General features: G+C 45.0%; 1 protein-coding gene across 1 annotated transcript in view; it reads right to left on the reverse strand.

Moving 5' to 3' along the window:
- Positions 1–641: 641 nt before the first annotated feature.
- NHSL1 (NHS like 1) overlaps positions 642–14,581 on the reverse strand; it is a 149,787-nt gene continuing 135,847 nt past the window's right edge. The window contains 4 exon segments of the mRNA XM_030809757.1: positions 642–2,692; positions 2,694–3,389; positions 8,275–8,407; positions 8,955–12,239. Of these exon segments, the coding sequence (XP_030665617.1) occupies positions 2,656–2,692; positions 2,694–3,389; positions 8,275–8,407; positions 8,955–12,239 (4,151 nt within the window). The 3' untranslated portion in view covers positions 642–2,655.

Consider the following 14,581-nt stretch of genomic DNA (forward strand, 5'->3'; position numbering starts at 1 on the left):
CAAGAGTTCAATCAAGATTTTTCAGAAATAGTAGGATGGCAGAAAGCAGATCGCATTGAGGTTGTTTCCAACTGACAGACCAAACAGTCATTTGTTTCTCTCCCCACTGATAGTGAAAATAAAGTGGAAATAATTTAGGGCTGGGGCTTCTGTCTATGATTATCTGCAACTTAAAGTATGAGGGGATGAGAGCCATCAGATCTACCCCTGTGGAGCTTTTTAAGGTGCGGTCCATAACAGAAGCGGGCCCCACAGAGTAGAGTAGCCACACGGAAGGTGCCATGTTTCAGGGATGAGTCTCGATTCTTCTCTCCCTGTATTTCATCCATGCCTGTGAGAAGTTCTCATGTCTCTCCACATGCCACGTCATCTGAACCACCAGTCGATAGGTTATTTGTATTTTATTCCAAAGTCCATAGGACACGATGTGGACTTGTTTTTCCACTTGCCCTTGTAGATGGCGCCATCCAGTGTCTGTGATGTTCCACCTCCTCTGTTGGGTTGTCACCTCCCCCAGAGACCTTCTGGTCTCACTGCTTTTCTGTTTGTATCCAGCAAAACACTCAACAATTCTGTACAAGAAGACCTATCTCATTATTCAAAAAAAATGCATGTGTAAACAAAAAGAAATGTTTCAAATATTTACAATTGTTTTATTCAAAGCAAATTAAATACAAATGTATATTTTTCATTAAAAATGGGGATTTAAAAAGTTTTATAATTAGTGTTATGTTGCTTTATCTTATCTTTGCATAAATTATGTATTAAAGGTTTCTGATATCCATATACATTCTAGTCTTTTTTAGGCAGCTATGAGAAGATTTCATATGCAAAAGCCAACGCCACTTTTCTAAAGAACAAACGATCTTTGTGCCAAATTAGTAGACAATTGCTCCAAATCTCTGGTCTTGGCTTCTGGTTGTGTGAAGAGCAGTGTTTTGTTTTTTTCAGAGAAGGGAAAGAGTCTTCATTCTTTAGGTTTGTTTTTGCCTCAAAGACATTTCTAAATGGGTATCTAAAGTTTTAGTTTATAAGTCTCATAATGATTTGACTCGTGCAGTCCAACTTTTAGATAGTATTTCCATACCCCCCAAAAGCTGGCAGGTGGTAGTCGCACTAGGTTCAGACCAAGAATCTCCGCATTGTCATCCTAGGTCCTTCTAATGAAGAAGACAATACTCTGGCTTATTTAACAAATAAAGGAGCCTAAGTACATGGAAGTTAAGGGAGTAAGGGTGGGGGTAATGAGATTATTACATTAAAATAAAGACTTTGCACACTTGTGTCCCATTTCTAAAATTGTTGAAAATCTGATTGGAGAAGATTAGAAGATAATTAGCAACTCAATTATTTATAAACAAATATAAAAACGCACAAACCAAATGATGCAAAAGAACCTTTTTAATCTAAAAATTCATTTCCCAGGGCTAATTGATAGCCAGGCCCTACCAATTTTTATCAGTTTATTTGACTAACAAGAGCTATTCAGCATTTTCTTCAAAGTAAGATAATATATAATAGATTTTGATAAATCTTTCTGAATTAGGACATGATACTGTAGGCAAAAAAAATAGCCATAACTTTTTCTTTGGTGTAACCAAAAGGATATCCAAAAGTTGGCAAATGTTGACATTTCAAGTGACAGGAAATTGCCTAATGGGAGTTTAAACTCTGGTTAAAAAAAAAAAAAAAAAAAAAAACTGTAGTAAAAGGAAAAGCTCCACCCATAGTTCTGTAGTGCAAGTTTTCAAATTTAATTCTGAAAAATAATTTTATTTCATAGGCAGGAAACAAATTCCAACAGTGTATCACTTACTCCTTTCCAACCCTTCCCCTCTCTCTATGTCCACACCATCACTTCAGTTGTCAATGACCTCAGCTGCTACTCAAGGAGGAAATTCATTAAAAAATTACCCACACTTCTAAAAATCAGGCTACAATTGTGTGTATGTGGCTGCACAGCAGCAGGCACCAGGTTACAGCATTGCCACTTCTACATGTTTGTCATTTTTACAAAAAAGAAGCAAAGTCTACCTCCCCCAGAAAAAAGTACCTGAACCAATTAGTCACTTAGCCCCTTCCCAGCCTCTCCGTGCTCACCAGACCTGCCTCACCTCAGCGGCACACGTGTACATATATCTGTGTGTTCTGTTAAGAACCAGCAACTCTACTGCCTCTTTCTTAGAAGTAACATCTTCTCCTTTCTTACAGAACTTGCTGATTTCCATAAACGTAATGCTCTGAAAGCACTTACCGCCTAGTCCAGAGGACTCCGTTACTCTACCAAGCTTAAGTCTGGCTTGCTTTCTTCTATTTCTGTACATGTTGTTTGTGTATATGTGTATTTTTAAAAAATTAAAATGTGTTGAAAATGCACACACACACACCCAGCATTTAGCAAAAAAAAAAAAAAATCTTCCCCAGGAAGCACTTTCAGAAGTTTAAGCTTCTACTTGTTCTTAAGCCACAGGGCAAGTGCCAAGTGAGTCCTAAATAACCCTTCACTCACACTGCAGGGCTGGCAACCCCGGGGCCCACAGCACAGAGGCAGAGTGGGCTCCCCGGGTGAGCCAGGGAAGGGCGCCTAGCAGGCTTCCTAGAGTGCTGCATTGCTCATCTCCCCCCGTGTCACCTGGGAGAGTTATGTTCTTGGCCCTAACTCTCCTCGCTCAGAGAACCGCCACACTGGGGAGGGCTCTCTGCCCTCTGCACTGGCTGTCCCATCCACAGGTTCGGGGGCCTGGGGCTGCAGGGAGGCGGCAGGTCCCTCCCCACAGAGCAGCCCACCCTCGTCCATCTCCTCCCTCGCCAGTCCGTCCAGGGAACATCCCTCCGCAGCGCCCAGAGCCCCGTGGGCTATGCTGTCCACAGGCTCCACGGCTTCCCCTTCTCCCTCCGAGATGACGGTCATGGGGCTGCTCTGGATCCGGTTCCGCATGCTGTACCTGCTGCTGGCGGCAGACGGCGGCGTTCGGCTGCGGCCGTACCTGGGGCCGGAAAAGGACAGACTCCGAGGCATCAAGCCTTCGTTCTTGGCCCACTCCTCCTGCGCCCTTCTGTTCTTGCTTGGGGAACAGCTTGAAGGGCTCTCGGGGGCATCTGGTGAAGGCTCTGACCTCGACCTCTGGAATCTAGGGTCTGTGTTCTTGAGCATCTCTGCGGCAGACATGCGGGCGCTGGTGTCTGAACGACTGCCCTTTTTTAGCAGCAGAGCTTTGAAGTTGTCACTGCTGGTGCTGCTCTTTCGGATGCTTCTCTGAATCGACCCCACTTGCTTTGGAGAGGCCAGGCTCGGGGCAGCACCGGTGGGTGTCACGGGCGGGGAGGGAGAATGGTTTCGGGAATGGTCATCATCTGAATCTCTACGGCCGAGGACTTTCCTTTTGGATCTGAGATTTAATAACATTAAGAAAAAGGTTAATTCCCATGGGACCACAGGCTGTCAGCCACACCACTCTGCTTCTTTTATTGCATCTTCAGGTCACCATCTACTTAAGATTCACTTTCAAAAAAATTATTTTTGACTGGGCACGGTGGCTCACACCTATAATCCCAGCATTTTGGGAGGCCAAGGTGGGAGGATCACTTGAGCTTGGAGTTCGAGACCAGCCTAGGCAACACAGTAAGACCTTATCTCTATTCAAAAAAAAGAAAAAGTAATACATGCATAATGTATTTTATTTTTTTGGGACAGAGTCTCGCTCTGTCGCTCAGGCTGGAATGCAATGGCGCAATCTCAGCTCATTGCAACGTCTGCCTCCCGGATTCAAGCGGTTCTCCCTGCCTCAGCCTCCCAAGTAGCTGGGATTATAGGCGCCTGCCACCACGCCCAGCTAATTTTTGTATTTTTAGTAGAGACGGGGTTTTGCCATGTTGGCCAGGCTGGTCTCGAACTCCTGACCTCAGGTGATCTGCCTGCCTCGGCCTCCCAAAGTGCTGGGATTATAGGTGTGAGCCACCGTGCCTGGCAAATAATTTATTTTTAACTTTGGAAAATTTCAAACACCCACACAAAAGAGAACAGCTCATTGCAAGACCACATGAGCCCATAACTCACCTATGATAATCATTAATTACTGTCACCCTTCTTTTGTCTCCACCCTCCCTATTTGAAACAAAACTTAGACACTGTATTAACTTACTTTGGATAGGACCAAAAGTTTTAATAATGGCCAGGTTTCCTTGGTCTCTCCTAGACGGGCTGATCCGGAGTGAATTTCACATGCTGACCCTCCTTTCTTTCTATGCTTCCTTTTCTTGTTCCATGGCAGAATATCCCCTGTACTAAGATGTACCCCACTCCATGTCCTAGAACAACTCCTCAGCTTCACATTCTCAGTTATTCTAGACGTTGCCATCAGACCAGTCTTCCTCAGCTCTTCCAGGACCATGTGCCAACTTCTAAAATCCAGCCTTCCAGAAAACAAAGGCGAACCCTCCATGCCAGACCCTGCTTCATGATCGGCTCAGCAAACCTTGCACTGATCAAGAAAATGTGAGGGGTGGGGTGGGGTGGGGAAGACGAACGGGCAATCAAAGAAAGCTGAAGGTTTCCTATAGGTATTTCTTGTCCTGAGTCTCTAAGAACCTCACTGTTCAATGTGCTTTCCATTGCCAGTGACAAAGAGATGATGAAGCCAATGAGCCAAGTGGCCCCTTGCTGGTCTCTTCATGACAACAACTCAGTGTGTGTCTCTTAGCTAAGTGCAGGAGAACTTGCTTTAAGGAAACTCAACACAGTTAATAGAATAAAGACGTGGGTATCTCTTTTCCTGCTATAAAATTGTAGAATATGCAGCAGGGAAAGGTTGAGAGTATGATATCTGTACATACAGATTAAGAGTTGAAACCAGACTCTTCCCACCTCTCGCTGTGTGACCTGGGACAAATTACCCATGCATGCCGTGCCTCCTCACTTATAAGATACCAACCTCACAGGTTTGTGAAGATTAAGTGAAATAAAGAAGCTAGCTACATAACTCCCACTGCTAAAGCTTCCTTGTTCTGTCCTTGGACAAGTTAACATTTCTGACTGTGTATTTTTCCTGTCACAAAAGGGGAGTAACAGTATATAGGTCACAGTTTGTCAGTACACATGAATGCAGTGATAGCCATAATTGGTCAGGCATAGAGCAGGTGCTTAACAAACCTTTGAATGTCACATAGAAAATGGATTTAGTTTTTACGTGGCTTACACAGCAAGACAGAGGGCAGCATGGGCCCATGCTGGCTGCCCTGGGCTTAGTGTTCCTGGGGTCATCTCCATTCTTCTGGTCAAAAAGATGCCACTAAAGCAGAAGCTGGGAAATGGTAAGGACCCAATACAGAGTCTGAAGGGTGGCCAGAGTGGACAGGGCACCAGACTTTTTGGGACTGCAGAACATGGCCTACGACACAGGTTTCATGGTCCCGCTCAGTAGTTAACAAGAGCAGTGCCCTGATAAGAGTTAGGATCGGCCAACAAAACTACAGACATCCTAACATCTCGAAATTGTAGAGCTAGAAAAGACATTAGAAATGGTCTAGTCCAACCACTTTGGGTTTCAGAAAAGGTAACTGAGGAAAGGTAACTTGTCAGTATGACAACTAGGACTGGAGCTTATAGCACATGGCCTCACCACTTACATGGTCTACTCCCCAAAGCAGCTCTGCTCATTTCATTCTTTTAGGTATTGGCTGGTGACTTAATTTGTAATTTAGATTTTAAATGGTGAGACTATGCTGAGATCCACTGAACAAGTCACAACTAAACTTGAGTAAAACTATGACCTTTAATTGTAGACATAGAATTAAGAAAGAAGATGGGGTGACCAGCCTGAGCAACATGGTGAAACCATGTCTCCACTACAAATACGAAAATTAGCCGGGCATGGCACACGCCTAAAATCCCAGCTACTTGGGATGCTGAGGCAGGAGAATCATTCGAATCTGGGAGGCAGAGGTTGCAGTGAGCCAAGATCACACCACTGCACTCCAGCCTGGGTGACAGAGTGAGTGAGACTCTGTATCAAAAAGAAAAAAAAAAAAAAAGGAAGAAAGATGGGATTTTATGAAAGCACTGCCATCTCTCAAGAGCAGGTGCCCACTAAAATGATTAAATCTAAACGTACAAATTCTTTGCATATACATACACACATACACGAATATGTATTTTTAATGAAGACAGCTATAAAAAGTGCTTAAACAGTTAACACTGATTTTAAAACTAATTACTTCAATAAATATAAAAACTTCACACCTCAACTGGTGTTCTACATTTTCCATCTGGCTTTAGATCTGAAGCGAATTAATTTGCATTATAAAATTTGGAAGCTGTGTTTCAACTTAGATATTCTTTATTTTAAATTATGAGCTTAAGCGCTGAAGGACATAAAAATAAAGCCCTAAAAAAGCACAGACAGTAGATGGATTTTTACTATGTCTGCTAATTTATTCTCAACGCTACAACAGAAATTAGCATGTGTCCCCACTCTCTCTCTGCAATCCATTCCTAAGGCCTACTTGGCTTTGACTTCTCTCATACGTGCACTGAATAATACCAACTGACCGAATTCTACATCTGCAGTCGATGTAACGCCCTAGTAAGAGAAACCACACATTTTTCGGTGCCTTAAGAAGGTTGCCAAAATACAGAAGAGGCCTTTAGCAAGTTTTTGGGAAAAAATACGCAGTAATTTGGACCCACAACAGTTGGGTTTCCTCACTGGAACCAAGTATCTAGTACACAGAACAATCAGGCCACGCAAATCTTCTCCGTGGATGGCTATTATAAATAGATAGATATGCCTGTATATTTAGCAACCCAGGGCATTCCATACTAAATGAAATACTCTGAGTCTTGGAAGAATCTTCTAATGGTTAAATACAGTTGGTTTCATTTAATTCAGGAAATATTTATTGAGTGCTTCTTATGTGTCCAGTGTGGTTAAGAGTTAGAAACATCTATGGGAACTTCTAGAATTGCCAGTGAAGTTTCAAAGCATGCATCATTTATCATTTCTCTGTTTTGAGAAATAATTGGACAACTAGCTACCTTTTCACTTCTAATGAGATTAAAGAAACCAGTCCACGTTAAAGGGGGCAGTCTGTAGGATCTATTATACCAACACTAGAGGAGCGACATAAAGAGCATAATTCTTGACAAGCACATGAATTCACCAGCTTCGTTCCCCCCACACCAAGTTAGATGTTTATGTGTTGCAGGAAGAGTTTCAGGTAGGTACAGCACTATGTTTTTCATCTTATGCAGTAGTCTTTTCAGGGAGAGTCCAAGAATTGGGAAAGCAATGCTGACATAAGATCATTCACACACAGAATCAAATGATTCTACAGGATGCTTTGTTTCAGGAGGTTAAAAAAACAAAAAAAAAGGATCTTCATTCAGGGCAAAATAAGGCCTTGGCAGCATAAGGACATTCATTAGAGTTACCTGGAAAGACTGTGGTAGAGAAGTCTAGAAGGAAGCAAAAGGTTTATACAGCATTACGGCTTAACGTAGTTGCACATACACAGTCATCAGTTTTTACAATGACACTGTTGTGGGAGTACTCAGCTGTTTACAATCAGAAAAATGGTGCAATAAGTAAAACCTTAGTGCTAAGTCATATTTACTCTTAAAGGTGACCACATATAAAAAGTATAACAGTTCAGGCCATTACTTTGAAAATTTTACCCTTTTTTGTTTTTAAACCCAACGATTTCTGATGCCAGTAGATGGCACTAGTCGTATATTAACAAGCACAAATCATTCTTTTGCTCCCGCTTAAAGGGTCATACTCTTTTATAGAAACACTTAAGCGGCCAAAGAAATTGCACTGTATAATCGTGGTTTTTCTGTAAAACGAAAAAAATTAGAATAAACTAAAACATCTTTAGGAAGAGAGTCCCATGGAGCTAGTCTGTGCATCCTGAGTCCACAGAACATAGCATTCCTCCTCCTGACTGCACTGTCAGTCGCTTTAATCTGACTCTTGTTAATATACTCTGTCTTATGACTGCCACACTGCGCTCCTTGCCAGGAAGAGCAGCGCCTACCAGAAGGTATCACATTGAGCCACTGTCCCCAATGTCACAAAAATCAGTGAGACAAAGTAAAACAGAAATTGGAGTCAGAGGAAATAAAACTATAGAAACCCACTAAAAAATCAACAGTAAAGTTAAAGAGTTATGATCGGGTGACAGAAGAAACCTCAAGGAAGAAAAGTAAATTGAAGTGCTGCTTGGAAGGAAGGAATTACACAGTAGATTAAAGTCAGAGGAAGGAGTTTGAAATACCTGTGAATAGCTGCAAAAAGGTCTTCTGTGGTCCTGGGTCGACTGGGGGTCATTACCTCATCACTCCCGTCTTCCTTGAGGAAGTCACAGGCCTCTGAGGATGAACCGGCTGCGTTGGTCTCCGGCACCCCAGCTACAGAAAAGCAGGCAGGCACACAAGACGCACAAGTGACTAGAATTTCAGTCCTCAGCCAAGCTTCTAAATATGCTGCTTCCCTGCCATTCCCAACAATGTGAGAACTACAGGGAGATGCCGTGGGTCTGTAGTTTGATAGTTTACAAAGAAGGGAGGAAATGACACTAGCCTGAGAGCCAGAGCTCATTCTTTGTTAAAGTATAGAATGCCCATGGCATCTCTCTTAAATTTTGTTGCAACGTTTCTTTACGCGGCTCTTTGGAAGGGAGTGTTGCCCATTGCTATTTAATACCCAGCCTGCTGCAGATCATCTCCAGCCCCCTATTTTCTGCCATGCCTTTAGGTCTAGATTTTAAAAATAATAACAAAATGCAAAGTTGGTAACTTAATCTGTGTTTTAGAACAGAAGCCTACATACTGCTAGCTTTAACATGAATCTGATCTACCTGGGTTCTTTCCACGTGTGAGCATTCAACAACCCTATCTGGTTCAGCTGCATATGGGCAGAGGGCACAGGAGAGAGAAGCCAGGAAGCCAGACTCACCTGCTCCGTCCTGTTGAGATAGGCAGCTCTCCCCATCGCCCCCAGTATCCGCACTGTTCTCGGCTGGCTCCTCCGGCTTGGGGGCTGGTGAGACATCAGGCTGAACCATGGGGACATTGGCTTCCACTCTGCCGGGAGACATGGATCCTGCAGCTCCTCCCTCAAGAACCGAGGTGCCAGGGTGCGTGGCATGAGAGCCAGCTTGGGCTGCAGAACTCTCTTTTGCCTCCCTGCTGTGCACAGAGCCCTCCTCTCCCCTCGTGGGGCTGGGCACAGATCGGAGGGCTTCGCTCACGTTCTCTGCGGGCTCCACTGCAAAATCTTTGTGCGGAGGTGGCACCACCAGGAACAGTTTGGGCTTCTTGGAAGTGGGGGGTGGCTTCCTGCTGGGTGAAGAGTCTGGGAGTGGGGTGGTGTTGGGGCTGGGCCGAGCCTCTGCCTCCCCAGCGCTTGGAGCTCCAGGGCTGCGGCTCACAGGGCCACCGCGCTCAGCCGCACTGCCATGGTCACCCTGACTGGAGCTCTTGGCAGGCTTCGGAAGCGAGCTTGTCACAGAGGCAGGCTGGCTTTCACTCTCCATTTCATTTGTGCTATTTCGGGATTTCAGGAAAGCAGATGGCTTTAAGTGGTACTGTGGAGCAACTGGAGTTCGTTGTTCCTGAGCTGTTCGTTCAGACAACTGTGCTGCCTCAGCGCCTGAGTTCTTTCTCACGGGCCTCAACTGCACCATCTGCAATGCTTCCGTGGTTATCAGGGGCATGGGGGGCCTGCTGGTCTCCTCCTTGGTAGAAGGCGGCCTCAAGGATCCCCGGGAGGATTCTGGCTGGCCAGAATTTGTGAAAGGCGGCCTGGTGTCTTTCATGAATTTGGGGTCAAGAGGTGGGGCGGGTGGGGGTACCGAGGAAGGTAAGAGAGGTGGGGGCAATGGCAAGGACACAGGTGAATCTGGAAGAATGGGGCTCAGTGCAGGGCGGGGAGGAGAAAGGCACCAATCAGGTGGGGAGCAGAAAGGAATGAGAGCTTCTGGCGGCGGAGGGGGGAACACAGGAGAGTGAGGCAGAGGAGAGCCCTGGAAGCAATCTGCTACAGGAGGTGGGGGAGGAAGAAAAGGAGACCTGTCTGCAGGACAAAGGGATGGAGGAGAGGGAACAGGAGGAGGAGGAGCCACGGGAGAGCCCACGGCTGGATCCAGCTTCTTCATAGTGCCACTTCCTTCAGTAGAAGTATTAGAGGAAAGAGAAGTGGACGATGAGGAAATGGATACTGAAGATATCAGAGAGGACTTCCTCTCTGGTACCTTGGGCTTGGGCTTCCCCTTCCCATTTGCTGGTGACATTGATTTTAAAAACACAGGCACAGGGGTGAGTGCTGTGGGTGTATTCGACTGGCTGGAATACCCACTGGATGGAGAAATGACTCTGTGTGACTTCTCTGGTGACATGATCTTTGGTTTGACTGAACCACTGGGCACTTGGGGCATTGTGGCTCTGGACCCTTCTTGGACATGGTGGACTGGCCCATTCCCAGTGGGCACCCCACTGCTGGTTGAACAGCCCCCTGCTGGGTTCCCCGGATCTTCCTGCATGCCCGTGTAGTCAATGTAATAACCCCAGGGGTCCGTGTACTCTGACTTGACGCTGCTTGTGTCACTCTGCGATGGCGTGGCCCCACACAGGGAGTAGACATTGGGGGTGGTGGCGGAAGTCATGCTGCTGCCAGCGCTAACCGTGCTCTGGCTCCGGGAGCGGGGCAGCCAGGGCTCTTCCAAGTCACTGCAGGGGCTCTGGGAGGGCGAGCTGCCACCCTTGCCTGGGAGGCTCAGCTGCAGTGAGTGCTGGAGTGTGGCGATCAGGCTCTCGTTGAGCACCTGCCCATTAGACTGGCTGCTCTTCCTGGGAATCCTGCGGAGGGAGTCTGTCCGGGAGGGTGGCAGGGGAGGCTTCTTTGCTTTCTTCAAAGAGATGTTTCTTGATAGGGATTTATCCTGGTAATTGGACCGGTCCCCTTGGTTTTTCTGAGCTCTTCCATCAAAAACATTGACCACACTGTGCCTGGGGTTTCCAAAGCCATCGCTGCTATTGCACAGATTCCCAGATCCATGTCCAGAGTCAGTGTGCACAGATGCGCAGTAGCCATCGTGTTCCTCAGAATACAGCGACCCAGCATCCTCTTTGTTGGATGTTTGGTCCAAACTGCAGCTGCTCATGTTACTTGTGGGAGTCGAGTAGCCAGGAGTTGCTAAATGCGGCTTCAGGGGGGATACCCTTCCATTACCTGAGGACTTGTATTCCCAGGGCTCCGAGCTGCTGTGCCCTCCACCCCCTGAATAACTAGATTCACTCTTGCCATCCACATCTTGGGGGTGGGCTGGGAAGGCCAGGTTGTTTCTACAATTATACGGCATGGCCTGGGACCCATTCTCCCTATTTGCTGGAGCATTTAGAGAGACTGCTGAGTCACACAGGGACAACAGTGTGGGTTCACCAGAGGAATGAGGGTCTAAAGCCTGTGAAAGAATGGTGGTGTGGCCCTCATTCCAGTGGTGACCGGCAGACTGATGATCATCTTTCACAGCATGCCTGGAGATGAGGTGGTCTCTGGATTTTATCCTTGCATGTGATGAGCCGGAACTTTTACTTTCCCGCTGCCCTGCACTCTGAGCAGTGGGAATAGCGATGACCTCAGAAGAAGAAGACAGTGTGGCATTTGGGATGATGCTGGTGGAGTAGGTTGCGTGAGGAGAAACCACACACGCTGGGCTCATTACATTTTCACTCTCGAAGTGTCTCAGCTCCTGGGATTTGGGTCTCAAAAGTGTTCCAGTCCCTGAGGCACCTCCTAAATGGCCTAAGTTTTCATCTGCTTGTGGGTGACCTCTCTGGTAGAGGAAAGTGCCATTCATATCTCCTGCAGGGCCGAGGGCACCCAGCCTCGGCTCAAGAGACTGAATGTTTGCCCTTGCTCCAGAACGCGGAAGACTATGGAAGCCAGCATCACTGTTGAGGCGGGAAGGGAATACAATCCCCGCAGAATCGCTCAGCACAGACATGTTGCCAGAGGAACCTGAGAAGTGGCCCATCTGGGCAGCAATGCCTTGCCCCTTCTGTGCCCTGATTCTCCTCATGGAAGGTGGTACGACCTTCACATCCTCCGTCTGACAGCTGGAGTCCCTGGTTTCTGAGCGCTGCCCAGCAGACCGATAGCTATCGAACCTTCCTAGTGTAGAGTAGTACTCAGGGGTGTACACTGAGTGGCCATCAACATCATCTTGGCCAGTGCCTGATGCTGGAGATAAAGCAGAAAGAGGCTTGTTACCTGAAAATAAAATCCATAGTTCATCAAGTGTACCCTCACCCCTCTCTGACAGAATTTTAAAAAAATTTTTCTATTTGATTTAATTTCCTTTCTCCTGTAGGTATCTAAGTACATTTAAAAAGATACTGATAGCTCTAAAACAAAAATTATTGTCATGAATGTCAGGTACTTCTCTTAACTTGTGCCACCAATCCTCCTATGGCTTGAGTGCTGCATATGGAATTCTCAGGGTATCCCTTCAAGATCAAGGCTGCTGAGGGCTTGGAGGAGGATTTACTTTGAAATAATCACCTTTCAGTAAAGTCTTCAAGGTGCCTTTCGACCACTGGGTGACTGTGCAGACCATCTATCAAGCAGTGACACATCTTTCCCAAAGGCAGATGAATGTAGTAATTGAACAATAGGGCCACAGAGATACCATATTTGAGGGGTACTGGTATAAAACAGTGTTAATTACATTAATTCTTTATGTCAGAAGGAAATTCTAAGGCAAAGAAAATTGATTTACAGGCCCATCTGTGTTCCAAACATTTCATTATCCATCTGAAGCCATTATCTGTCTGTTGGTGACATTCAAAATTCAACAGCAATCTGTTGTGTTCTAGTCGGGGAAACCAGCAGGAACTGATCCAGTGAACATTTCCTCAAATTAGGATGATTTATTCGTTGGAGTTTTACAACCAAACAGAGAATAGTATGTTAAGAAAAAAAAAAAAAAAGACAGAAAGAAAGAAACACAAGGAAGGGCCAACAGAGAGGGACGTGGACGGGGTAAACCTTAAGTGTAAACAGTTAGATTTCAAGCTACCAAGGAAAGAACAGAGCTTATGAGAAAAAAAAAAATCACAAAGACAAGAACCTACCCAAAGTGTACTGAGAAAAAAAAAAGTCAATCCTTAAGACAAATCGAATCTCTAAAAATAGTAGTAAAACTGTAGTTCTCCCTGTTATCTCCATCCAACAAGGACCCAAAAGTATCTATCTCAACACGGGCTTTGCTGAGCAACGCGAGTCAAGCACACCTCTCTGTGTCAGTGGACACCTGGATGTGACCCTAGGACTGATGGGGTTCCTAAGGCTTCCCTCTCCCAACACATAATCTAACCAGGGCATGGACTGGATATAGAATGCCTTTTGCTCACTCAGATAGCAGAGGGTAGTACTGAAATGGCAGCAATGTGCTTGTATCAACCTCAAAGGAGATGGCACCCTGGAAGGAAGGATCCTGGCATAAAGCCTTCTCCTTCACTGTGATGATGGAGAGGAATTTTTATGCTTGTATTTTTAGCAAAGATGATCTATTTCCTCTCTCTACCCTCTTTCAAAAAGTACTCACTTGCTGAAGACAGATAGACAGACAGACAGACACACACACACACACGAGGCTGTCCCACACAGAGAGGGAAATGGGCAAAAGGGCAGGACAGAAGAAAAACCCACTTTGAGGAGGTGCAAAATTTTGCCATTTAGTAATTTAGAAGATGGGAAGTTGACTGGTATCGGTGTATCAGTGTATACGAGTTCAATTCCAAACACTCAAAATACCTCATTCCATTCAACAATAAGTTTTGAGTGTTTGGAATTGAACTCATATAAACAAATACATGTTTTTCTTTCAAAATTGTACTAGTTTTTGCATGGAGTTAGTGGTAGATCTTTAACTGTCTTTAAGTAGCATAAACAAAATCCTGATACTTTTGGGTAGCAGTTTTAAATGTGAAACCATTCTAGGCATGTAAAAAAAATAGAAATACAGCTATTTTATCACCCTCTACAGCTAAGTATAACTTTCTTATTAAAACAAAAACATTTCCTAAAGACCTTAAAAAGCATATGAAAAAACTAATGTATCTTATCACAAGGACCACCAAAATTCTATTCCCAAAACAGACCCTCCAATATTTTCACAGTATAAAAAGTTTCAGAATATGATAGGAAACAGATGAATGCTATACATGCATACATCGTTTTACTGTGCTTAGCTTTATTGTGCATTGCAGATAACTGTGTGTTTTTTTATTTTTATTTTTTTACAAGTCGAAGGTTTGTGGCAACCCTGTGTTGAGCAAGTCTATTGATGCCATTTTTCTAACGCGCTTCCTGTGTGTCTCTGTGTCACGTTTTGGTAATTCTTGCAATATTTCAAACTTTTTCATTATTATTAGATCTGTTATGGTGATCTGTGACCAGTGATCTTTGATATTACTATTGTAATTGTTTTGGGGTGCCACAAATCACACCCACATAAGACAGCAAATGTAATTGATATATGTTGTGTGTGTTCTGGCTGCTCCACTGACCAGCTGTTTCCC

Source organism: Nomascus leucogenys, chromosome 3 (assembly GCF_006542625.1).
Source record: "Nomascus leucogenys isolate Asia chromosome 3, Asia_NLE_v1, whole genome shotgun sequence".
NCBI lineage: Eukaryota > Metazoa > Chordata > Mammalia > Primates > Hylobatidae > Nomascus > Nomascus leucogenys.